The 25,121-nt window shown below is 45.8% G+C and overlaps 1 protein-coding gene across 3 annotated transcripts; it reads right to left on the minus strand.

The window, feature by feature from the left end:
- KLF15 (KLF transcription factor 15) lies at positions 1-25,121 on the minus strand. Of its 3 annotated transcripts, none has more exons than XM_080996577.1 (3): positions 24,793-25,121; positions 12,025-13,113; positions 1-3,164 (listed from the first exon to the last, which is right to left on the minus strand). In XM_080996577.1, exons 2-3 carry the CDS (start codon positions 13,056-13,058, stop codon positions 2,996-2,998), a joined length of 1,203 nt encoding a protein of 400 aa, XP_080852703.1. In that variant the 5' UTR covers positions 13,059-13,113; positions 24,793-25,121; the 3' UTR covers positions 1-2,995. The 3 variants fall into 3 exon arrangements, with proteins under 3 accessions (XP_080852703.1, XP_080852704.1, XP_080852705.1); XM_080996578.1 differs by lacking the exon at positions 24,793-25,121 and adding an exon at positions 16,682-22,630; XM_080996579.1 differs by lacking the exon at positions 24,793-25,121 and adding an exon at positions 14,812-15,275.

The following is a 25,121-nucleotide window of genomic DNA, read 5'->3' on the forward strand; positions in this document are numbered from 1 at the left end:
TTGTAAAATTTCAATTTTCTTTTTATTGTCAAAGTAAATATATTTTATGAAGAACAAAAGAAAAAAATATACAGGATTGTAACTTATGTACACTGGCTTTAAAGATATTCTTTTGTTTCAAATTTACACAATTTTCTCATACGTTATTAAAAGATATTTTATATAGATATGCAATATGTACAGTTTTATTTACATACATTCATAGGATGTGAGATAAAAACCAGTCAATAGAAGAAAGATTTGTTTATACTTGTTTCTTAGACGACAAAAGGAATGCATTCCTAGATGAAGGTAGTGAGTGGAGCTCTTGCTCGAACATGGCCTGCATTTTGACCTGGTACGAACGCTAGAATTGCAGTGTTTTATTTCCCATTTGGCTAACAAAAAAGTTGACAAGACAGACAAGGCTTAATCCTACAGAAGTTAATTGCAACCAAGTCCCATTGAAACCAATGGATCTTCAGGTAGGAGCTACTAATCCCGTCCCATTGCTTTCAGAGGGGTTGAGTCACGGCTAACGTTTACTCAGTTGTGCTGACGGACACAGGCACCGTCTATGATCAGAGAAGAGATGCAACACGCTCAACTGTATTTTGCTTTAAACAAATATTCTCTAATTACCAGATTCTATTTTGCTAGAAAGCTTCCTACGATCAGCTGAGTACATAAATAAAGGGAAAAGAGGGGGTGCAGGGGAAAATGTTTCCTAACACAATAATTTTGCTGCCAGCATTGCATTATAAGTATATATATATATTGATATATATATGTATGTACGTATTCCCTTTTTTGTTGTTGTTGTTTAGCCCTTGAGACAGCTACTGCACCAGCTGGCTAAAATGCACGATGCCCCAGTTGCATTGCTCTCCGAATAGCAGCCCATGAGGATACTCCACATTTGGGGGGTGCTTGCCTCCTACGGCTCAAAAAAAGTGCTTTCGCAAAACATTCAATAAGTCTTTTAAGTCCTCCCTCCCCAGTGACTGGGGGGGGGGGGGTATAAGGATTTCATTCCATGCTGTAAACGGGGGGGGGGGGGGGGATGAGTCCAGCATTTCTTCACACATCCATCTGGGAAGATGCAAAGAGCCATCCCAGTTACTTCTGTGCCCATCAAAAGCCACGTGAGGAGGAGGTTGTAACTTTTGGCAGGAGGTACCTTAGGCTCCTGCAGGAATGGTACGTGATGCAGGCTATATTGCATGGTGAAAACGCAGTGGCCCAAGAAGCGGCAAAAACAAGGTATCACTCTTACATCCAGTCCTCCCACATCATGATCACCGGACTATGAATCTTTGCCAAAGAGCAAGCATCATTTGTACAGGCCTGTGAGCATCACTCCTCTCCAATGAAAAATATTTTATAGAGCACATTGGCCTGGCTATATTTTGGGCTCCATAGGAAGCCAACATTCAACGCTCTGCCTTAACACCAGCTACACTCACACACAAACACACTGATCAGCTATTGTACTGTCAGCCTACTTTGGATTATGGCTGGACTGTGACTTTGAGACCTATGAAGCAGCAGTCAAGAACTGCTCCCAAAGACTGGAGGGGGGCAGAGTCTGTCGCTGAGATGCACCTCACCCTATGTATATTTATCATCCATGAACTGAATGAGACTGGTGTGTTTTAGTAATCTGGATGATTGGGCAAAGGACATACATTCCACATTTTATCTTTTTGTTTCTTCCTCCTTTGGTTGCCAGCTTTTTGATTTCAAAAATACTGACCTCAGGAGGGGCAAGGGGTGGAACCAATACACACTGGTGGAATAGGAGATAACATGGAAGACTCTTGTCAGCCTGGAAAGGAACCAGGGAGGATTAATTTAGTGGCTTATGAGAACAGGCCCTGACAAGACTCCAGCAGAACTAGGAAGGATCTGGACCTTATGAGTTTTTCAGGCCACAATTCTGGCAGCTGACAGGATATTGTGCAGCTCTGCTCAAGAGCAGCAAAATACCAGCTGGCTTGCAATTTCCCACACAGAAACACAAATACAGACATCATACACCCAATATGCTCCTTTTGCCCTTCCTCATTTGATAACCTCTACAGTGGGGCAGCTAGATCATTTTAGACTCTGGACCTAAGAGTCGCATGAGGCATCCCTCTATAGGTGGCTGTGTATGACTTCAAAATGTGTGCTGCATTTGGGGGCCTTCCTGCTCATAAGAAGAGCACTGTGGGATCAGGCCCAAGGCCCATCTAGCCCAGCATCCTGTTCTCACAGTGGCCAACCAGATGCCTATGGGAAACCCTCAAGGAGGACCGGAGTGCAAAAGCACTCTCCCAGCCTGGAAGTCCCAAAACCTGGTATTTGGAGGCATGTGTTAGCTCCAACAGTGGAGATGGAACATGGCCGCCATGGCTAATAGTCATTGATGGCCTTATTCTCCATGCTTCTACTGCTGAGTGGGCCTTAGCCATCAAAGGCCTCTGCCCTGACAGGACTACCAGGCCTCTACAAACTCCTAGATAAGGAACACCATCACCTCAACAAAATATATAAGCCTACCACCCCACCCCAACCTTGCCAAAAAGGCATTGTTTTAATTTCAAAAGGAATTTGCTGTTTCCAAACTGGACAAATAGGCCAACTTAATAAGAATGCTTTAAAAAAAAAAATTACCCCTCACAACGAATAGCCCTGTACATGAGCAAAGCCTTCAGGAATGCCAGAACTATAATTAACTAGCAGCAAGTAGCCCATAAATTATCATGGTGCAGGAGAAAACAGCTAAAAATAAAACACTGTAATTTCAAAAGGAAGAAGCATCAGCAAAGGAAAGGAAAAGAAATAAGGTAAAGGTGGTGGGTGGGGGTTTTTTTCTTCTTTTTCTTTTTTAAAAAATAGATGTGTGTGAAGTCATGGCATCAGCTGTTACAGGGAGACAAATAAATTATTGTGAGGAGGATACCGAACAAAGTTCTGTCAGTTCCTGTTCATGGGTGAAGGGGTGGAAAGGAGAAAGTGAGACCCTCCCCCCTCAGTTCACTGAGCGCATCGAGCGGCTGCTTCTAGGAAACCGGTGGACTTTGACGTGCTTGGACAAATGGTCGCTCCGAGCAAACTTCTTCTCACACACGGGGCACTGGTACGGCTTCACTCCAGAATGCGAGCGCCTGTGCCGGGATAGTTCATCTGATCGTGAAAACCTGAAAGTCAGTAAGGGGGGAGAGGAAGGGTTATCAGTAGGTTGTTGTCTTTGGTTGTCATCAATGCATGAAAAACCAAAGGACGAAGTCACACAATGAAAAGAAGACAAGAAGTGATTTATAAACAGACAGAACAAAATTGCATGTAAAACAAACATATACATGAATAGCAGAGCTGGCTGCTGTTGTGCAACAATTCCAACCATTTCTCCAAATACCTCAGGTTATTCTCTTATTATGACAAGATCTCCTGGATTTCATCCAGTTTCAACAGAACAAAATGGAGAATTTCTCACAGATGGCAGCTGTAAATCCCCTTTTGAAATCCTTGTTCATATGGTATAGTTCTTCCACAAAAGCTTAACCAAGGTACTTTCCATCCTGTAATCCCTATAATTTTATTTATTTTAGTAGATATCCTGCCTTTCTCCCAACATGGAACTCAACATGACATACATGGATTTCCTGGGCAGTCTCCCCTCAAAGCACTGAGCAGACTCAATCCACCCTACCTATATCAAGGTAACAGTATCATTTGCCCATAAACCATTCCCCTATGGGCCGGGGCTGCCCACTTGTCAGTCACCTGGCATCACAATTACACTCTGTGATCTGTTTTTCCATTGCACTGTGTACAGAAACCCCAGTGGTCATCAGGGTATGCACACCACAGTGCATGGTGCTTTGCAAGCCCTGACAATCAGCTGATTGAAAGGGATCACAGCTAAAGAATCCCTGACAGATGGCCATCCAACCTCTGTTTAAAAACTTCCAGTGAAGGAGAGTCCACAGCCTTCTGAGGTAGTCTGTTCCACTGTCAAGCATCTCTTACTGAGTCATTTGTTTAAGCTATGTGTAGACCAGTTAATTACCAATGTTTCTAAGTGGTGTACATAAAAATTAAAAAGCATGCAATGGATAGGATTGATTAAAATTACTCGTAAAAACTGAAAAGTTCCCCTTCAATTGCCTGCTGAAGAAGAAAGGTCTCGTATGTCAAACACCTTTGTCAAGCAAATTCAACGGAGAGGAATGAATGAATGAATCAATCAATCAATCAATCAATAAATGCAGTGACTCACATTCGACATCAAGCTATTCCCCACATGCTCTAGCAGACCTGTCCCCCAAATGGTGGCAACATGTGGGAAATTCTCCAATACATTGGGACAAAGTCATTATCCATGAACCGCTAGCAGCACAGAGGCAGATGTCGGCCACCAAGCATAGTTAAAAGTAGTCATTGCATATCCACTGGCACTGATTTCAAAGGAGGGAGAGTGTGACGCTGTCTCATACAAATGTTCCTCTCATATTGGAAGGCACAGAACAACGACATTTTGAACACAACAAGGCTCAGTCAGATTGTGGAGAGAGGAGAGAGAGACCCTCAGCTAGCAATATAACTCTCTGAGCTTATATCTTAGGCAGCTCCTGCCTAACATCAGGAAAGGGGAAAAGAAAAGAAAAACCCTAAATACAGTGGTACCTCAGGTTAAGAATTTAATTCATTCCAGAGGTCTGTTCTTAACCTGAAACTGTTCTTAACCTGAAGCACCACTTTAGCTAATGGGGCCTCCTGCTGCCGCCGCACTGCCGTTGCACGATTTCTGTTCTCATCCTGAAGCAAAGTTCTTAACCTGAGGTACTATTTCTGGGTTAGCAGAGTCTGTAACCTGAAGCGTCTGTAACCTGAAGCGTTTGTAACCCGAGGTACCACTGTGCTGTCAATACTGAGATGAATTCATAGAGTTGCAAGGCAGGACAGTGCTGATTTCTAGCTCCGCATAATGCTGAAACTCCTCTGAAAACCCCACGTGTTCAGGATGCACAACTGCCCCTTTCGAAAGATGGTGCTATGAAGTGGGTGTCAGCTAGAACAGTAGCAAAGGTTGGCACTGAAAAGAATTCTTAAGAAGTGCTGTCAGCTGTTTGCTTGTAGTAAATGAATGAAGCCGCAGTCATTTACTAAATGCAAATTGGAAGAGAAAGGAAATCTGTAAAATGTGTTTGCCTGAAAAGATAGTAGATTGCTATGTTTAGGTGAATGCATTTTGTTTTGTTTTTAAGCAAAAAATAATAATTCTCAAGAGAAATGCAGGTGTGCCAAATTCCTGTGCCATCATTGTGTGATGCTTGGATTTATTTCTGCACACACACACACACACACACACACACACACACACACATATATAAATGCTGAGTCCATTGGGATGAGTTTTTATTATTAGCAAAATCAGGGGCAGATGCATGAGCACCTCAAAGATATGTGCTATCTGAGCCATGGAAAGCAGCGTGAGTTAATATGATAAGAATATTCTTTACCTCATGCCTAAACCCTGCAGTTGATCAGGTAACAATGTTGCTATGCTGTTGCCCAGCTTGCTGGGAAAGATCAGCTTACTATTCCAGCAGAAATACACTCCCTGATCCCTGCGTGTTTATACAAAAGAAAAGACTCGAAAGGTGAACATCTGAAGCACGTAGAATCCCTTGCGATCGCCACACACTAGCCTTACCAACTTTTGTTTGCTCATTTTGGCTGGCCTTTGTGTCATGGTGCACATGGAATGATGTCACATATCCTTAAAGAGTTTGATTCAATCACAGGTGGTTCTCGGGTCAAACAAGCAGGACATGTGACAGATCCTGGAATCATGGTAGCAAGCTGCCTGGGTTTCACAGCAATTAGCTGAGCCCCGAAAGTGAGAAAGGGGGAGATCTTTTCCCATATGTTAATTGCTCAGAAAATCTGGGGGAAAAGTGCTTCAGTGGGATTTAAGCATGCTTCAGTGGAGGGTTGCTGGCAGAGTGAAGCAGCTGCCTCAGGTTGGTTTAGGGGTGTCATAGAAGGGCAGCAATTTGTTAGTTATTTAATTGGATGTTGTGCCTTTACTCCCAGGGAGAGGTACTTGTGGATTTTCTGTCTCAAGTACCTCGGATACTATGCACCTTGACTCAGAGAGGGGAACCCTCTGGAACTGCACATCAAGAGACACAATTTGCTTTGTGTCAGTTAATTGCACCTTCATATTATGCACCGCCAGTCCAGCTTCCTTGTTTTTCAAAAACCCACCCACATTTTCTTATGTGATGGCGGGTGCTTTAGAAGTGTGCAGACTGCAGCTAATGGACTATATCTGCTTTCTAGTGCAGCTGTGCTGAATGCCTTGCATAAAAGAAAAGGTACAAGTAGTAGCCAATAGGCACTGCTGTGTCTCCATATGTCCTACATCAGTATTCTTCAACCTCAAATCCCAGGCATTTGTTAGACTACACCTCCCAGCATCCCGAGTCAGGTTAGCCAATGGTCAAGGGTGATGGGAGTTGTAGTTCGACAGCATCTGAGGACCCAGGTTCAAATGCTTCTCAGTTAAAACGATTATCGTTTCCCACCCTTGAATTATAGCACCTTGATTGACAAACATTATTTAATTTTTATTTACTTATCAGATTTATATACACACAAAGGAATGGTATTCTGAAGGAAAAGCTGGTATGTTTCAAGTTCCAAGGACTGATATATAGAATTTCAGGTATCACACATCCTAAAATATCAAAGATGGGGGGTTAAATATCGATTTCATAGGTCAAATACCAACCCAGGAATTGGATATCTGCATTCAGCATGAAATCTGAGTTCAACTATGTGAACCGTAGCAGATTCCAAATTGGATTTTTGAATGAAAAATGCATTTCTGAGTTAATTATGGCGGTCCAGCCATTATAAGTGTATTGATGGCTTTCCAAATTATAAGTCCATAGCTCACTTACATTTTGTGTTTGCTGATTGCTTCATCCCAAGTTCTGGTAACACTCAACTCTTGCTAACCACATACTGCCGGTTTTAAATTGTTTTTAATGATAATTTGAATGTTTTATTTTATATTTTTTGTAAACTGCATAAGAGGTTTTCTTACAATCATGTGGTATATAAATTTTGTGAAATAAAATAAATAAGCAAACAAACACCTTGAACTGCATTCATAGAGGAGATGCAGTGTAATCGTGGGAAGGCGTCCGTTCCAATGGGAGATATTTGTCATTTGCCTGCAGGGCTTGTTTGATTGCTTTACACAACAGGTTATTTATTTTGTAGGCTCTCATAATGGTACAACAGTAACAAAGACGATAAATGGTCCCAGGGTATTGTCTGAAGGCAAGGGAGGCCACCACCCTGGTGAAGCAAAACTGGTCTGGCTCAAAATATAGGAAGCTGCCTTATTTTGAGTCAGACCAATGTTTTGCCTAGCTCATTATTATTTACTCTTGACTGGCAGAAGATATCCAGGGTTTCAGGCAACACCTTTCGGTTGCCTTGCATCAGGTCAGACCATATATTTATCCTACCAGTTTGGCATTGTCTGGCTAGCAGTGACACACTCTCTCTCTCTCTCTCTCTCTCTCTCTCTCTCTCTGTCTGGGTCTCCAAGACACAGACCTTTCCCATCACCTGATGGGTCTTTACTGGAGGTGCCAGGCACTAAACTTGGCTGCTTCAGCATCTACTTGACTCTACTGAGGTTTAGTCCTTCCCCGTGGAGCAGGAGCAGAGAAAGATCCATTTGATTCTGCCTTGCCTACTTTAAATGTGTTTTGATGTTCTACTACGGTAGTAATGCACTACTGTAAGATGAGCAACTGTGGTTAGATAACAGCCTGTGAAGCAAAGTCATTGCTGTTGCTGCAGCCATCATACTACAGATCGAAGGAGGGTCGTACCACACAGCAGCATGGGGTAGCCAACATGGTGGCTCCCTGGCATTGTAACACTCCAGCTCCCAACTTCCCTGAGCACTGGCCAGACTGACTGGGGCTGATGGGAAATGGTGTCCAATAATATCTGCAAGGCACAACACTGACTACCCCTGCAACAGAAGAATGGAGAAATGGAGAAGCCAATCTGTAGTAGATGTATTAGAATATAGGCACATCAGATTTCCTGGTGCATTTTGAATACCCAGGTTCTCTTTTGAGGGAAGCTATTCAGCAACATGACATTTTGTTTTTAACCTCACTGTCTCGTCTAAAAGAAGGAGCAGCTTTAGTGCTGTCCATAGCTAAGTTATAAGAAAGGAGATTCCGACCAAACTTCAGAACAAACCTTCTGACAGCAGGAGCTGTTTGACAGCGGAACGGACTCCCTCAGGAGGTTGTGGTCTCTCCTTTCTTGGAGGTTTTTAAGCAGAGGTTAGATGGCCATCTGCCATGGATGCCTTAGGCCCTTCAGGTCCCTTCCAACTCTACAGTTCTTTGATTCTAAGTATTGTGTTTCCATTTACACAGACCAGGGCAATTTTCTTTAATTGCTCTTGATGCAAACAAACACCTGAAATGCATCTGTTTGGAAAAAGGAGTCCTACACAAAGAGGAAAAGAAAACAACTAAAGGAAAAATACCAGAAGTGTATCTCTTGGGCCTGTGTGTTCAATACAGGGCGATAAAGAAAAATGGAAAAGAACAGAAGCTCCAGGTGTACTCGGCACACACAAGTCATGTGAGGTCCCAGCTCTCTCTGAACTTCTAGAAAGTAAACATTCTCTGCTGATAAAAGGAAAGCTGTGCAATTTTGGGCTCAGTTACCTCCAGCCACTTGCCAATCTCACTTTGATGGCCAAAAACACCACATAAGTGTGCACTGAAATTCTGGACTAATCCTAGAGAGGTATACTGGAAGAAACAAACTCCTTAGAAAATGGGCGGCCGCCTCTTCCTTCCTTTTAATAACAAATGCCCATTGCAAATGTGGGGTGGGAAACCCTGGGCCCTCTCTGGCCCTCAAGACTCTCTGAAAGCTATGCTCCACCCAAGCCCTGCCCTTTACACACAATCCACACCCTGCAGTGGCCATACTCTGCCATCTCCTTGAATAATCTTGCCTGCCTGCAATCTGCCACTGATCTGTTGATCTGCTGTCTTCCATAAGTCTCCTCCTCATACTGACCATGAGCTAGAGCTGTCAAATGTACATATCAGCTGATGCAGTTAACATATGCACTGGCTCAAAATAATAGCTCCCACCCAAAAAGATTAAAGGGCGTAAGGATCTGCAGGATGTGTAGTTTCTCGAGTAAAGAAAGGGGAAGACCTCTGGTGATGCAGTGGCGTAGCGTGGGGGTGCAGGGGGGCTGGCTGCACCGGGCGCAACATCTGGGGGGGCGCTCGCACTCACAGCTCTCTGCCCCACCTGGAGGGGGCGCAAATTACTTGCCTTGCCCCGGGTGCTGACAACCCACACTACGCCACTGTTCTCCACAGCACTTAGACCCTGGATGCCACAGTACCAGGCCTACACAACTCACAATGCACCAAAGCAGATCACAGCTGTGCATTGTGGCCAGCAAGGTGCATGCTGTCCCTTCCCCTGCTTTTTGCAGAGGCAGCAAAAACATGAGAGGTCTATCAAACCTCTGGTGGACAATCATCCATGGCTGGTGTACATCACTCATGCTAGTCAGCTGTTACTCACAAGGACGCAGGCAGTCATCAATGCAAGCACATTCCCCATCACAGCAATGCAACATATTGCCTGGGCCATATCCACTGCCCTCTCTCCTGTGATAAATGTACAGCTGCCATTTTCTGAACTTTGTGACATTCCACAAAGCCGAACCTCATAAAGAAGGTATCTTAGATATTAGTTCTTACTCTGTTTAAGGGTTGGGCACTCCGGGCCTCTCTCTCTAGCCCTCAGGCCACATGTCCTGCCTTAGCCACAAGCCATCACTGGCCCATCTTCTCATGAGTGCTTCTGCATGGCTGGAAAGTATCCTAGAATTCTGTCAATGCCCCTTGCTTGTCTGGACGGAGGATAGATTGTGCTGTGTAAGCGGGTGTAGAAACTCACCTACTGCACAAAGGTAACATTTGCATTTGTTGCTCCACCCAATTTGCTTCCAGACTCACCCAACACTTGCATGTGGCCTCTGAACAGTGGCCAAGAAGGGAATGTGGCCCTCAAGCTGAAAAGGGTTCCTTACTCTTGCTGTAAAGCAGGGGTGTGGAACTTTGGGCTCTCTAGGTGTTGCTGAGCTACAACTCCCATCAGCCCCAGCTCAAGGCTTATGGGAGCTGCAGTACAACAACATTTGGAGACCAAAGGTCCCCCACCTGTGCCCTAAAGCAGAGTTTCCCAAACTTGGGTCTCCAGCAGTTTTTGGACTACAATTCCCATCATGCCTGACTACTTTTCCTGCTAACTAGGGGTGATGGGAGTTGTAGTCTGAAAACAGCTGGAGACCCAAGTTTGAGAAACCCTGTCCTAAAGCATACTAAAAAAAATAAATTTTAAAAATTGGTGATTTCAGGCTCTTCTCTACGACTTGTGACAGTTTCACCCACTGCCCTCTTGACATCTTCTGCTCATGCGATCCATGCTCACTTCCCTTGAAGTTAGGAAAATGACGTACATTTGTGGCTTTCATAAAGTACATCCTCAGAAGAAAGGATGGAAGAGCAAAGAGGACTGGAGAGTCACTGAGAGTCCTCAGACAGGCTTGCTGGGATTTCAAGTCCATTGGCTACAGAATACCAAAATCATTTTCCTTCACCAGCATTTAAAAAAAATCTGAACATTTGTCATAATTTCCTCACATCCCCCGCTCACAGAGACAAAATTTTCCACAAAAATATTTGCATTAGGGTTCACTGTTAGGGAGAGCAAATATTCTAAATGCCATGACAGGAAGCCATCAGGACGGGAGGCCAACCGCGTAGTTAATAATCAACTATTTCCCTAAAAACCACGGGTGAGAAATGTTATGAGTCGCTCCTTGCAGGCATAGGGCAATCAACCTAGGGAAGTGTCACAAATATGGAAATTGAAGAACATAAATACTGAGTCAAGCCAAATGTCCAACCGAGAATCTCAGCCTCCAGGCATGACCAACATTGGATCCTACGCCATAGGGAAACCACAGCGATTACACAGCGATTCCTCTGTCTAGTCTCTCTTACTTACAGCCTGCGGAAAACAGAGGGTTTGGAGGCATTTTGACTAAGCCTTCCCCATTCTGAAAAGAAGCATGCCTATTTCATCCTCGAGTATCCATGCCCAACTGCAACATGTAGTAAGCACTGCAAGATGGCATTTGACATCGCCTCACAAGTTCAGGGGTGGAAGCCACAACAAAGATGCTCAGCACACGGATGAGATGCAGGTCAACAGACATTTAGCAGACCAGATTTGCAAAGTCTTGTGGAATTTGTGTTGATTCAGTCAGAAGGAGTGTCAAGCCATTCAGAAAGCAGAGATTTCCATGGGTCTGATTGTATGCATTCACTTAAAGATGGTGAATATGGATATATAATTGATAATTCCCCCTCCCTCTTTTGTCACTAACTGCAATTATAGGAACATATGAAGCTGTCAAAATACTTTGCCCATCTAGCCTAGTACTGTCATCTCACCTGCCACTCAACCATTTAACTGGAGAGGATTGAGCCTGGGACTTTTTTGTATTCAAATCCTGTGCTTCACCACTGAACTCCTCTTGGCACCTATCCTTTCCTTTGGTGCTGATTGCAGGAAATGCATCGCAGCCAAGCCCATAATATACAGCTCGCAATGCCTGTTCTGACAAGTTCAATCTCTCTTTTATGAGCTGAGATGACAACTGTTTTTGTTGAAAAACAAAACCTTTTCTGCCACTAAAGCCCAAGAGGTTGTGCCATTTGATTCATAGATGTTGCTAGCGTCATCTCATTTCGAGAGAACATGCTTAAATTCTAACGATCGGCAGGTACTAGAGAAGAAGGCACATCCTTCAATTAATTTGGTTCAAAATCACCGGCTAGCAAATAACGTGGAACGAATGGCAGTATTATGTGACCCAGCCTGCCACCACACCCCAATACTGACCTCCATCCGCAACCGGGCCACGTACACGCAAAGGGTTTCTCCCCCGTGTGCCTCCTCAGGTGGGCTTTCAAGTGGCTGCTTTTAGTGTACATCTTGGTACATCCGGGGAAAGTACATTTGTGCATTTTAATGAGTTCTGCCGCAGGGTTCTTTTGAAACTTTTGACCCATGATGACCCCCGTTTGCCCCTGGATCGTACCTCCAGGCCCGATTGGTTTTGCAGCGATCGGAACTGGGGCTATGCGGACAAATTTGGAGGAGGAGTTCAAGTTGGATGACGGAACAAGCTGTGGCACAAGTGCAAAGGTTTGCCCTTGGATGTTGACCAGGAGCTGTGCGATTTTAATGTTCTCTTGCGCAGGTCCCTGTGAACTAGGGCTTGCGTTCGATGCTTGCTTAACTTGCACTGGTTGGATTTGGAGCATGACTGGGATCCCCCCATCGAGGGACATGGCTCCGTTTGATGCATCCATCGTGCCGCTTGACTGTTCGCTTTTGCTATCTTTTAAACTATTACTGGGTACCATGTGATCTTTGGGCTGCATGGAAGCCACAGTTATCTGGCCACAAGCTCTCATGTCTTTGGTCTCGCTTTTGGGTCCTTCCTTGAGCTCTGTCTCCATGTTCTCTTCCAGAAACTCCTCGATTTCCTCCAGGGTGGGCTGAAATGGTCCCGAATCCTCCATCTCCACTGTGAATTCGGGCATCCTATAATGCTCCTCCTTCACAATAGGCTGAAGTCTCCTTTTGTCCCACCAAGAGGCATGGCCATTCCCCAAGGATGCCTGAGACAACAAGTAGTCCAAGATGCTGTCCTGACTCTCGGCACTTGACGAGCTCCCGCAGCTTGAGCTAAGGACCTGGGAATCGGGACTGGAACAAGAGCAAAAACTGGAAGAGTCGCTGTCATCTTCCGACAAGGGGGACGGCAGCATGTGGTACGACCTGCCGATTGCTGTCATGTCCCCAAAGTATCCGAGAAGAGGCCTTGCAGATGAGAAGGACTCATCCGCAGGAAGCAAGTGATCCACCATCCCGGGATAATCTCTTTATAGGTCTCCCACCAGCATGTACCAACAGAGCGAAAGCCTGGATATGGGAAACACAAACACCAAGAGTCAGAAGTCAGGTTTAATCATTCATCTCAATGCACTAAAACTACAAAGCTTTCTCCAGCCTGGCCCACAATCCTTGCTGCGTGCTCATGTTGCTACATGTTTTGATATTGCCTGTTATCACCCAAGAGGATTTCTTGAGAGCTCTTTTTCCAAGATTGCACCACATGCTTGCAAAAGAATTCTCTCTGAAACGCCATTTCACAACTATGTGTTCTGGAGATTTACAACAGCCTACTTATTTCCAAAGGATTGCTGGTGAGGAGAAAGATGTCCTTCAATGTCCTTTTCCTTAGCCGTGGATCTTGCAGCCAATGCTAAAGGGTAGAGAGAGCCAGGAACGAGGCCGAGGGAGGAGAACTGTTGAAACTTTTACCATTCCCAAACCTCCATATCAAGCAGAGTCTTTATTACTAGGTTGCCGCTTTCCACTGGCTTTATTTTTAACTTTCTCACATATACAAATATAGGCTAATCAGCGTAATGCAAAGCTTGGGGCGGCAGGAGCTAAAAATATTGGCTAGACTTTGACAGTGAGGATTTTCCTCTCCGGGTTAATGATTCAAATTTTCTACTGCCATTATCTGTTGCGCTGCTCTTGATACAGGCTTGAACCAAGCCGGATTATTTAATCGCCATACCTTGGCAAAGAGGGGGCCGTTCCCCACCCCTCGAAGAAAGATTACTAGCAAATTTTAGCTCTGGTCTGCATGCCCACAAGTCCAGTGTAAAAACTTCTCTCCAGCATATTCTCCTGCCTTTCATTTGAAGCACTGCCTTGGGATGAACTGAAGCATGTGACAGCTTCTAAATTTGGAAGACTCCGGTCAGAATTAGCATCTCAATTCTGGCTTTGGATTTCAAAGCATTGTGACCAGCCTCATTGTGCCATGTTCCTGACAAGCACCATCAACTCACTTAGTCTCAGGAAGACCTGGGAGTGAATTTCCTACGGAAGAGCATCTGGGTGGCGGGGGGGGGGAGAAATCATGCACAGGCCTTTCCTGCTCTAGCTGCCCCAAGCAAAACTCTCACAGCAAAACACCCAAAGCTTGTGCTCTCGGTTGTGAAAGGGAAAAGATACAGTCTCGGGCAGACAATTATTTGCTCTTCCAGTCAAGGCAAACCTACTTTGCCTTGGGGGAGGGTATATGAATTGTGGTGGCAGATCCTTTAAGAGCCAGTGCTGGTGTAGTGGTTAGAGTGTTGGACTATGACCTGGGAGATCAGAGTTCAAAGCCCCACTTGGCCATGAAGCTCACTGGGTAGTCTTGGGCCAGTCACTGCCTCTCAAACATATTCTACCTCACAGGGTTGCTGTGAGGATAAAATGAGAAGAGGGAGAACCTCTTGGAGGAAAAGGTGCAATATAAATGAAATAAACTTATAAAACCTGGGTTTGGAAGAAAGAGGGTGAACGTGAGAGCGTGAGAAGGGGCAATGGAAAACAAAGGAGATCTCAAACACACCTTTTGCAAAGTCATTTCTAGCATGCTCGTCTGCTATTGCTATTGCTGCCGCAGCTGCTTTGCCACAAACTGTTGTTGATATTGTCCAGGGGTAGGCAAAAGATGCTTACTATTCCCTGTATAATCTGTGCTTTTACTGCATCTTTTAACTCGCCCCATCTTTGTCTCGTTCCGCTCAAAGAAATAAAATCCAAAGCACGCACCGCACAGCTGAGATGGCAAAAGATGGATTTTGCACACATCTTCCATCAGCACCAGCCCACTGACATTCCACAGGAAGCCTGAACAAGCGAAAGTACATTTCTTTGAAAAGCAGCTTCCTGACTGATGCAAGGCTGGGGACGTGGATGGCGAGTCCTGAAGCAAAAAAAGCATTTGTTGGCTTCCCAAGCTGCACACTTTCCTAGTTTACACACAAACGCCAGCCATCTCTTCTCGTCAAATGACTACACTTATGAAATGTTCACATGTGCTGAACGGGAGGAAGTTCAATCAAAGGTTAGGCTTCACGGTGCAAAAAAAGAGGAAGGCGAACAAGGTTATTATGACATAAGCTTTCATGGGTGACTGTCATTAAATGCTATGCAGAATTCTAGATACATATGTGGTTGCAGCAGAATGGTATACTGTGAGATCAGAAGGAAAGGTAATGCCCCCAAAAAGGACATTTTATTAACAATGATCATTCACACATGTAAGTAGTTAAATAATGCATGTAGGGTGATTTATTTATTTTTTAATCCATTGTGTTGGTTCAGTTCACAAGAGATAGCTTTGAGCCTCTCGGTGTATGGTAATTTATCCATTCCACAATGCATTTTCACCTCTTTTTGCATAATAATCACTATGAATAGTAAAGGGGATTCTTCACCTACACAGGTTAATTACCTAAGGATGCTGCAGATCAGATCTGAACCTCCAGAGTTTTCTCCTTTGTACTGCTCCAGGTTTACAGTTTAACCCTGTTCATGTCTACTGATAAGTGAGTTCCATTGAATCAAATGGGATTTGCACCCCAGGACTGCAGGTTTAATCAGTTTGATAGATTAATCAACTAAAGCTTTAGCTGATTAACCAGTAGGGAAAGGTGAGCATACATGTGTTTATTCAGCCTGTGGTATATTGGTGTAATAGGAATGGGGAGGGTGGACTACAAAAGATGGCATTTCCTTATAAAATTATAATCTCACACTCCCTTTAATGTTGTGGGGGATGGGGAATCACCCTGATAATGGGCATAAGGAAGGTCTTCTGAGTAATATCATCCTCCTTATTCCCCGACAGAAGTTTTGGTAATACGCCGTCAATGAATTGATCAAATCAGTCAGCAAGCAGGCGATTAACCAACCAGGGATTTCTGGGCACAATTCACACAAGGGATTGTCTTAATCTATGATGTCCTAAGGGAACTTTGCCAGCACACACAAGTGAGTGTACACACCAGTTCAGTATGTTCAGATCTTTGGAAGACACCCTGCTCTGAGTGCCATGCTTTCTGGCGTAAGGAAGGTCTTCTGAGTAATAGCATCCTCCTTACAGAATCTCCTCCCCAGAGATGCCCAGCAAGCTGCCAGCTTGTTCTTTTTCTCGTTTTGAATCAAAGCTTGTTGGAAGGAAAAGACATCAAAATGCAGCGCTAGGCATTTTAATATGATCTTCATTAGCTCCTCTGCAGGCATTCGAGTGCCACGTGGTGGGATGAAGCATTTCAAAGCAGAGATGCATTAATGAATCCTGCCCCAGTTTGGTCACAGTCCAAAGCTGCAACCTTACCAGGGAGGGAGCCCCCCACTGAAGCTAAGGGCACTTGCTTCCGAGCAGAAATGCACAGTTCACAAGTTCCACTGGGGTGTGTTGCAGATGGCATGCAGGAGGGAGGGGGTCAATGGGAAACATATGTTTCCAAAAATGCAGGGAATGCATGCTGGCGCGCCTTAACTCTCAAATGGCAGTCTATGCCTCACCAAAGGAGGGCATGCATTTGATTTGCATAAAATCTGCATGAATTCAATTCATATGCATAGATACAAAATAATAAACCATTGTACTATAATTTAAGTAGAAATACAGTACCTTTTACTACAGTGGGGAAGGTGGCCTGTTTGCCTGCCCAGCCTGCTGCCCAGGCGTCCCCTGTTGACGGGCAACTTCAAGGCTCTTCCTGCTCTTCCTTCTGATGGGTTCTTTATCTTTAAACTTGACTCGGACGCCTTCAACAGAGGGCTGTCCTCCGTAGGACACGTGGCCTCCCTAATATTTCCTGGCAAGGGCCTACGATGTGTCCCAGGGTATTTGGTTTGCACGTCTCTCTTTTAGACTTCCATGCTTATGCCCATTCATGCAAATGGACTGAAATCTTACCTAACTCTGTACTGGACTGTGACCAAAGTGCAGAAAACAGCACTGTATCCAGGTTGCTATGCAGAGGGCCAGGAAAAAGGAGCATTTTAGAAGGAAAGTGTGCATGCCAAACATACAGGAAGTGGAACGAAGCTGAATGGAATGGACAGGGAAATAGGTAGAAAAACAGGCAGAAACTATCAGGTTTGCAAATCCTGGGAGCTAATGCTGTAAGGCTTAGTCCTGAACAGATATGTATAGGATTGCACCTTCAGGGCACATTTTAAACCATGAATGGCTGATTTGTGGCCCTCCATATGTTGCTAGACTACAGCTCCCACAGCATCCCTGACCATTGGCCATGCTGGCAGGAACTGAGAGTACTTGGAAGCCAACCACATCTGGAGAATCGTCAGCCCAACGCTGTTTCGAACTGTCCTTGTCAGCTCAGGAGCTAGCATTTCAAGCAGTGATAAGGGCAATATTAATCTCCGTGATTTCATCAGAATACAGGGTCCTTGAATCAGGTTCTGGGGTGGGGGAGGAGGGAGGGGGAGGAATGACATGAGAGTCGGCAGATGACGAGAATGCTTTCTAGCACAGGGCCAGCTGCTATTCATCTTACATTCCCATATCCATATGGCGCAAATCAGTACTCTCTCCTCCAGTGAAAGAAGAAATGCCAAGAGGAGGCAGAAGGGTGAAACCCTAAAGGCACAGAGGTCAGTAGGCAGATGTGAGAACTTATACCACTTTCCTTGCCCTATCAGAGCTGTCACTGGAGCCAAAGGGAATTCTGGGTATTGGAGGAACATGCTGGATTCATCACTTGCCTGCTAATGACCAAATCCTTCTTTTTTTTCCCTTTTCTCTTTTGGAGATTCTTAAAGAAGTATGTAATAGTAATGTTAGAGTCATGGGGAAAATACATAGCTGTATTTTCATTTACCGAGGCCTGCCCACTTTCAACAGTTTATCCATGAATAAGTTTTGTGGGGGTTATTGCTATGGTTTAGTTTGTTCTTGTTCTCATTATGTTTTTTATAGGGGTTTTTTCCCCTCTGCAACTGAAATGCAGTCAGCTCTGGGGTGAAGCACATTGACCCTTCCACAGTACTCCAAACCTCCGCAATATCCTCACAATATTGTTTTCTTGCTACTGATCTTTCAGAGCTGCCTTGTTTTGGGAACAACAGTTGCCTGTTTAGGTCACCAGCTAAATATTAAAAGGGCAGCAAATGTACTGCATGCCTGCGCACTGCTGTATTTCAGAGTAAGCATTCAGAGGAGAATGCAGAAAGCTATGCAAAACTTGAGCTGCTTGTCACTCCAGGGAACATTAGAGGACGACTGGGGAGCAGAGAGATGTTGCTGCTAACAGTATAATCCAATTTGGTGCCTTTTAAACAGCTGTGGATATGCTGACAGCTACTTTCTAGGGTTGCCAACATCTCCTCTCTTTGATGCAACGTAATCCCCTAAACCTATGTTCTCCCTACTACAACCAATTGCACCAAGAGGGATACCTGCTGAGGGAATGCACAAGTCCCATTGGGACATCATCAATGCACCTTCAAGAAAGTCCTTGCATCAGGGCATTGGAATGCCACAGCCCAGGAATCCCAATAAACAGCAGAATTACTTTGCATGCAAATGTCATTGCTTCTGTATAGGGAAAGTGCCAAGTCAAGAAGCCAGTGTGGACCAATGCTGGATCTGTTTCCACCAAGGGAACTCAACTCCCAGCCTCTGCTTGACTGTAGGGGGGTAGACCTAACTCCCTCCATCCCTTGTGATCTAAGGGTGCCGCATTGCTAGCTCTGCTTCCCTCCACTGTCCTAACTGGGCCCTAATATCTGTGCACAGGTGAACATCCACAGGGCTCTTTCACGTGAGGATTTTCCCTCACATGGAGGAGACCTATGTGTGTAGCTCTGCGTGCACAAAAGGGCCTATTATGATTCTACATGGCCTCTAGGATACCTGTGATCTACACCCTTAGACCACATCCCAGTCTCAATTCTTCCTCTGCCTTCTCATACATCCTCTGTATATACATACCCTCCAACATTTCTCCGATGAAAATAGGGACGCCCCATTCCATAATGATAATTTTACTATTTATACCCCACACATCTTACTGGGTTGCCCCAGCCACTCTGGGCAGCTTCCAACATATATAAAAATATAATAAAACATTAAGCATTAAGCATTAAAAATACTTCCCTATACAGGATTGCCTTCAGACAGCTCAGGGGTCCGATAACTCCATATCCTCCAACGTTTCTCCAATGAAAATAATATAATAATTATTTATTATTTATTCCCCAGCCACTCTGGGCAGCTCCCAACCAAATATTAAAAACACAGTAAAGCATTAAACATTAAAAACTTCCTTAAGCAGGGCTGCCTTCATATGTCTTTTAAAAGTAAGATAGTTGCTTATTTCCTTCACATCTGAAGGGAGGGTGTTCCACAGAGAGGGTGCCACTACCGAGAAGGCCCTCTGTTTGGTTCCCTGTAACCTCACTTCTCGCAATGAGGGAACCGCCAGAAGGCCCTTGCAGATGGACCTTGATGTCCAGGCTGAACAATGGGGGTGAAGACGCTCCTTCAGGTATACTGGGTTGAGGCCATTTAGGGCTTTAAAGGTCAGCACCAACACTTTGAATTGTGCCTGGAAACATACTGGGAGCCAATGTCGGTCTCTCAGGACATCCTAAGGAAAAGTGGGACATTCTGAGATCAGATCAGAACTGGGACGGCTTCTCTAAATGAGGGACACCCCTGGGAAATAGGGTTATTTGGAGGGATATCTGCAGCATGACCAAGATGCAAACATTTGAATGGAAATATGTAAATGAGGAGGCGGGACCAGGCAAACAAAAGTAGGCTCAATTTCCAAAGATGGCATCACCAGCAGCAGGAAACAGTTATAGACCTATGCACACCAAACGCCAATGTACCTTGGAGTGCTATTCTTCAGTAGCTACCAGTTTCCTTCTAGAGAGACAGACACCTGAACTGCTGCACTTGCATGGCAGTAAGAGCCAAAGCTCTCTTCCACTGCTGAACCTGGATGGCTGAGATCCTACAGATTCCTTGGGGAGCAGGCACACAGGGGCAAGCATGTGTGCATAGGCACATGTGTTCATGACACAAGGACAGAGTGGACCTCTTAGGAATCTTTCCAAACACAGACCCTCTAGAAATAATCTTGCCTTGATAACGTATTTTATTAGCAGCTATTGTAATGCTCTGTAGGATTTTACACCCTTGAGAAAAAGCCTACAGATCAAAGTGCAGAATGGAGGAGTACTGGACTACCAGCAGTGAAGAAATGCAACAGGATAGAAGAGTTGCAGCAACTGCGAATGATGAGCCAGTTTTAATTCCTCGATTTGTATCCCAGCCTTATTCCCATCAGCTCAGGGCAGCAAACATGAGGTTGTCCCATTCCATTCTCACAGTGCCCCTGAAAGGTAGGTTTGCCTGAGAAATATTGACATGTTCTGGGGGTACTCAAGGATGAGCAGTACTGGCACCTCCCCCCCCCATGTTAAAAGTGTGGCAGTTACTATAGCAACTTCATGGTGAGTACCGGCACCTTTTGTTTCTTTAAAAAAGAGGCTGGACATGCCTCAAACCACCGACAGAACTTCACAGCTGAGCAGAGCTTTGAGCCAAAGTCTTTTTGTTGTTGTTGTTGTTCCAAATCGAACTTCCCAGACTACAGATTGGGATTTTTTTTAAACCTAGCTGACAATCTGGCATCAAAAGAGGTATGTTTACAGCCCCATCGTATGCTCTGCTGTGTGCACTGGGTCAGCATAAAGGGATGAAGGAGATGCATATAGCATCTAATCATCATCAGAGTTGTCGTCATCCTTTACTGTCATCTGCCGTCAGGCTGGTTTAAAAATACGCTTGCTGTTAAATGCGGCAAGAAAGGTTTCCTGATTAAGGAGCCTCCAGCCTGCATAGCACATGACTGCTTGGTGGTGCCAGTTAAATGCTTAAGAGAAAAGGCACATTGGGCAGCGCACAGCAACAACTTCAGGGTCTGCTCTCACTGCACATGGTTGCAGCTGCACCAAGGGCAGCTTCTCGATTCCAGCCAGCACCAAATAACATTTTACAACACAGGGCAAGTTTCTAGATCTCATGGCTGGAAAGATTTTTTTAAAAAAACCAACAAACAAAACCAGGAGCACATCTGCAAATTGAGTTGTATGCAGTGTTGGTCCTACTTAGAGTAGACCCATTGAAATTGATGGATATGGCTAACGTAGGTCCATTAATTCCAATGGATCTACTCTGAGATAGCTGGATATAAGAAATACTTCCTTGCCCACACAAAAAGGTTCAAAGTATTTCCTTTCTCTCCATGGAAAACCCTCCCAGCACCTTTATCTCACCTTACTGTCCACCAAAGAATCATAGAATTGTAGAGTTGGAAGGGACCACAAGGGCCATCTAGTCCAACCCCCTGCAATGCAGGAATCTTTTGCCCAACGTAGGACTCGAACCCATGACCCTGAGATTAAGAGTCTCATGCTCTATCAGCTGAGTGCTCTCTCTCTCTATATATATATATGGGACCTCTTCCCTTCTCCTGATTCCCTCTATTCACAATTAGACATTAAGAATACATAACTTATCTATAGGCTGGTAGCCTTGCAGTACATCAAGATCCCTGATAATAAAGGAGAGGAAGGTGCTCCAGTATATCAAAACATGCTCCGATTAGCCTTGTTTACACACACACACACACCCCCCTCTTTTTCACAGCCTTGTCAAAATTTCTGCAGGAGCAGAGGAGGATCGGTGGGAGTAGGGGGGGCCAAGAAATCCCCTTTCTCGCCAAAAGCCAACTGGCTTTAAAACGCATCCATTCTCCTTTGTTTTCCAGAGGAGGAAAGACTTTGTTTACAGCAATAATGGCCAAAGACTTTAATCCCGGCCTCTAGATTGTGTACATTCCGCTTTGACATTCATGCTGGTCACACACACATGGAGTCCCAAGCCTGTCTGTGCTAATCTGTCAAGAGGTGAATGGATAAAAGCTCCGGGATTCATTGCACTAAGCAAGGGAGGGGGGCGGCGGCACAGAAAGGGAGAAGGGATACATTTCATATCCCTTCAAGAACCAGGCTGTGGTTTTAGTGCGAGGAGTCGGGGGGGGGGGTTGTTTTTGCTTCCTCTAAATAGCCGAGTGTGTTTAACCCAACCTCAGCTTCACAAGGCTGGGTATTAAAGAGGCTGACTGAACACACTGTGACTGGTGGAGTTCTCCCTCCCTTTGGCCTCTGAAGTTTGCAATGACCGACAGTAACCCTGCAACCATCTCTCTCTCTCTCTCCTTTCTTTCAACATTACCATAACAGCCATAGCAGAGCACAGCTGCCTCCTCCTGTTGCTGCTGCAGGAGGTTGCTTCCCCAACATTACATCCTCATAAGCTACTCAAAAGTTGCTCAGGGAAACCAGTAAACAGAACCGTGCTGTGTGCCGCAGAACTTCTCTCTCTCTCTCTCTCTTTCTCTCTCTCTCTCCAGTATGTCAAATATCTCACACCCTCAAGTTGAGAACATAGGAAGCTGCCTTGTATTCCAAGCCCATCCAGCTCAACATGGGCCACACAGACTGGCAGCAGCTCTCCAGGGTTTTCAGAGGGGGGGGTGTTCCCATTCCCACCTGGAAATGCCAAGGACTGAAGCTGGGTTGCAAAGCAGATGCCCCTTCGCTGTTAGAAAGAGGTTGGCAGAAGAGGCAGAACGTTGCAAGTGAAGGGGAAACATTTCCTAACTCTGACAGCAGTTCGGCAACAGAAATGCTGCACCCTTCGTCCCCATTAGAGTCATGCTCTCCTCCAGTCACCCAAACAGCTGTTTGGCAGGCTGGGAGGAGCATGGGCTATACATGAAGAGGATGCATGTTTCAAACTGGACTGCTCCACTGGCAAGAGCACGAGACTCGGAATCTCAGGGTTGTGGGTTTGAGCCCCACGTCGGGCAAAAGATTCCTGCATTGCAGTGGGTTGGACTAGATGATCTTCTGGTCCCTTCCTACTCAACAATTCTATGATTTTACAATGCTCCCCATGTGCCTCCCTGCACATCACACTCATGCTTTCAAGCAACTTGTGGCATTTTTTGGGAGGGGGTTGGCAGTGGGAGCAGCTGGGGCATGCACATCAGGTAGTGCTGAAGGCCCTCCAGGGCCACATCATGTGGCCCCTGGGTTACCCACATGTGCCTCAGAGGCAAAACAAGGGAGGTTTTTCGATTCGCCATCATGCGCTAAAAGTCAACGTGTCTTTTTTGCCATCTGCTTGAAAGCCAAGCCATGGACATGTGGCCCAAATGACCCCATGATTTTCTCACATGATGGCATACAGTGATCTCACATACCCATGCCCTGCACTCCCCATGGAGAAGTTCCATATGGGAAACAGTCCTGGACTTCCTAGGAAGGGTGTGCAGTATCTTTTTGTAAGACGCACTGAAGGGGAGGGGTACTCAATAGGTATGTGTTGGGATACAGCTGCTCCAACTTTGCCTACTCCTAAGGCAGGATTTGGGACTGACTACAGGACATGGAGCCCCTTCTAGTTGTCAGGTTGCATGATTTGCTTCCCAGTAAGAAAATGCGACCTCTTTTCTTGATTCGGTTATACCAATATTGATGTCAGACTGTGCAAGCTTTGGAATCGCACAGAATCCTTCATCCAACGAAAGGTTCTTTGCAGCTCGGAAGCTGCTGCCCTACCATACCGCAGGACACAAATTAGCTTCACGTAGAAAGACAGCCTCCTGCTGGTTTCGTCATCTCTGCCCTGTTCTCGACTTAACACAGCAACCACAGCTGTCTTGTCCTGTCTAGGCGCTCCACGTTAACATAAACTCCGAAGCCACCGCCATCTGCAGCGCCCATCCATTTGTCCCATAGCCGTGCATTTTGCGTTTCACCCCCTGGGGGAGCGGGAGGGGGGTCCAGAGAGAAAGCCAGCGGTGAAGCTTTGATACAAACCAGAGTCACTTAAAACACCTGCTGGAAGGAGCCAAGCGTGCAAGTTAAAGGCAAAGCGGGGTTGGGGGGGGGGCGAAAAGGAGGACATCCCTAACAGTACAGGAGGAAGGATCAGTAACCGGATCTTTTCCAGCGTGGCAAGCGAAATGCACGCCGTGGGCTAAGAGAGGAAGCGGGGAAGTACCTGCACGTTTATTTCTTATTCAAGGGAAAGCGCTGGCCGCATGTTGCCTTGCTGCTGAAACTCCTCAGCCAGGCAGCCTTCGCATATGGTGGGGAGCGCCGACTCTCTCCAGCGCCAGGAGCGGAGATCAGGATCCGCACAGGCGAGGATCTCTCGCCCTTCACGGCCAGGATCCGGGAAAGGAGTCTCTGCCCTCTCTCCCTCCCGCACCCGATCACTGTAAACATCTGAAGGCGCGCACACGCACCCCGTCCTGCCTCCATCTGCTGCCGCAAAGAGGACTCGCCTCGCCTCCCTTCCGTCCACATTCCTCGAATTCTGCGCGCAAGTCGCCCCGGCGGCCAAGCCAGCTAATCGATCCTTCGATCCGGCGGCCCTCTATATTGATCCGCCAGGCTAGAGCCGCCGCCGACCGATCGCCTTCTTGCTTAGCGTTTCCTGCACGCGCAGAATAAAGCAAGCATGCTGCCCGGTTCCTTGACTAGAAACTGGCTGCTTCTTCGTTTTCGTGCACTGAGATTTACCCCCCCCCCCGCCCCGTTCTCCTTTCCTTCTCGCCCCACTCCCGTCCCGCATCGTGCACCACCAACCACTTATTATGGGTCACAATCGTGTCATTTGCTTCTTACCTGAATTTATTCAGTCAACCCCCGAGGGTGAGCGTGAGGAGGCGGACAGCACACCCCCCCACACACAATTTAAACTGCAAAAAGATCCCAGTAGGCAGCAGCTCCTCTTGACATTTAATTCTTTTTTTTTTTAAGGAGATGGGTGGGGGAGGAGAGAGAGAAGCAAAAAATAAAACGGATGGATTAAACCCCTCCAAGGAGATGATGGGGTGGGTGGCAAGCGGCGTCCTTGAGAATCGCCCGCAGGCAAACAGGGTCCCGATGGGCGGCCAGCAACCCGGCCGGCGATGTGTCCTTTCGCTCTCCTCGCGTAGTACTATATCCCCATC

The sequence above is a fragment of the Podarcis pityusensis genome (genome assembly GCF_964106645.2).
Source record: "Podarcis pityusensis genome assembly, chromosome: 2".
Taxonomy (NCBI): Eukaryota; Metazoa; Chordata; class Lepidosauria; order Squamata; family Lacertidae; genus Podarcis; species Podarcis pityusensis.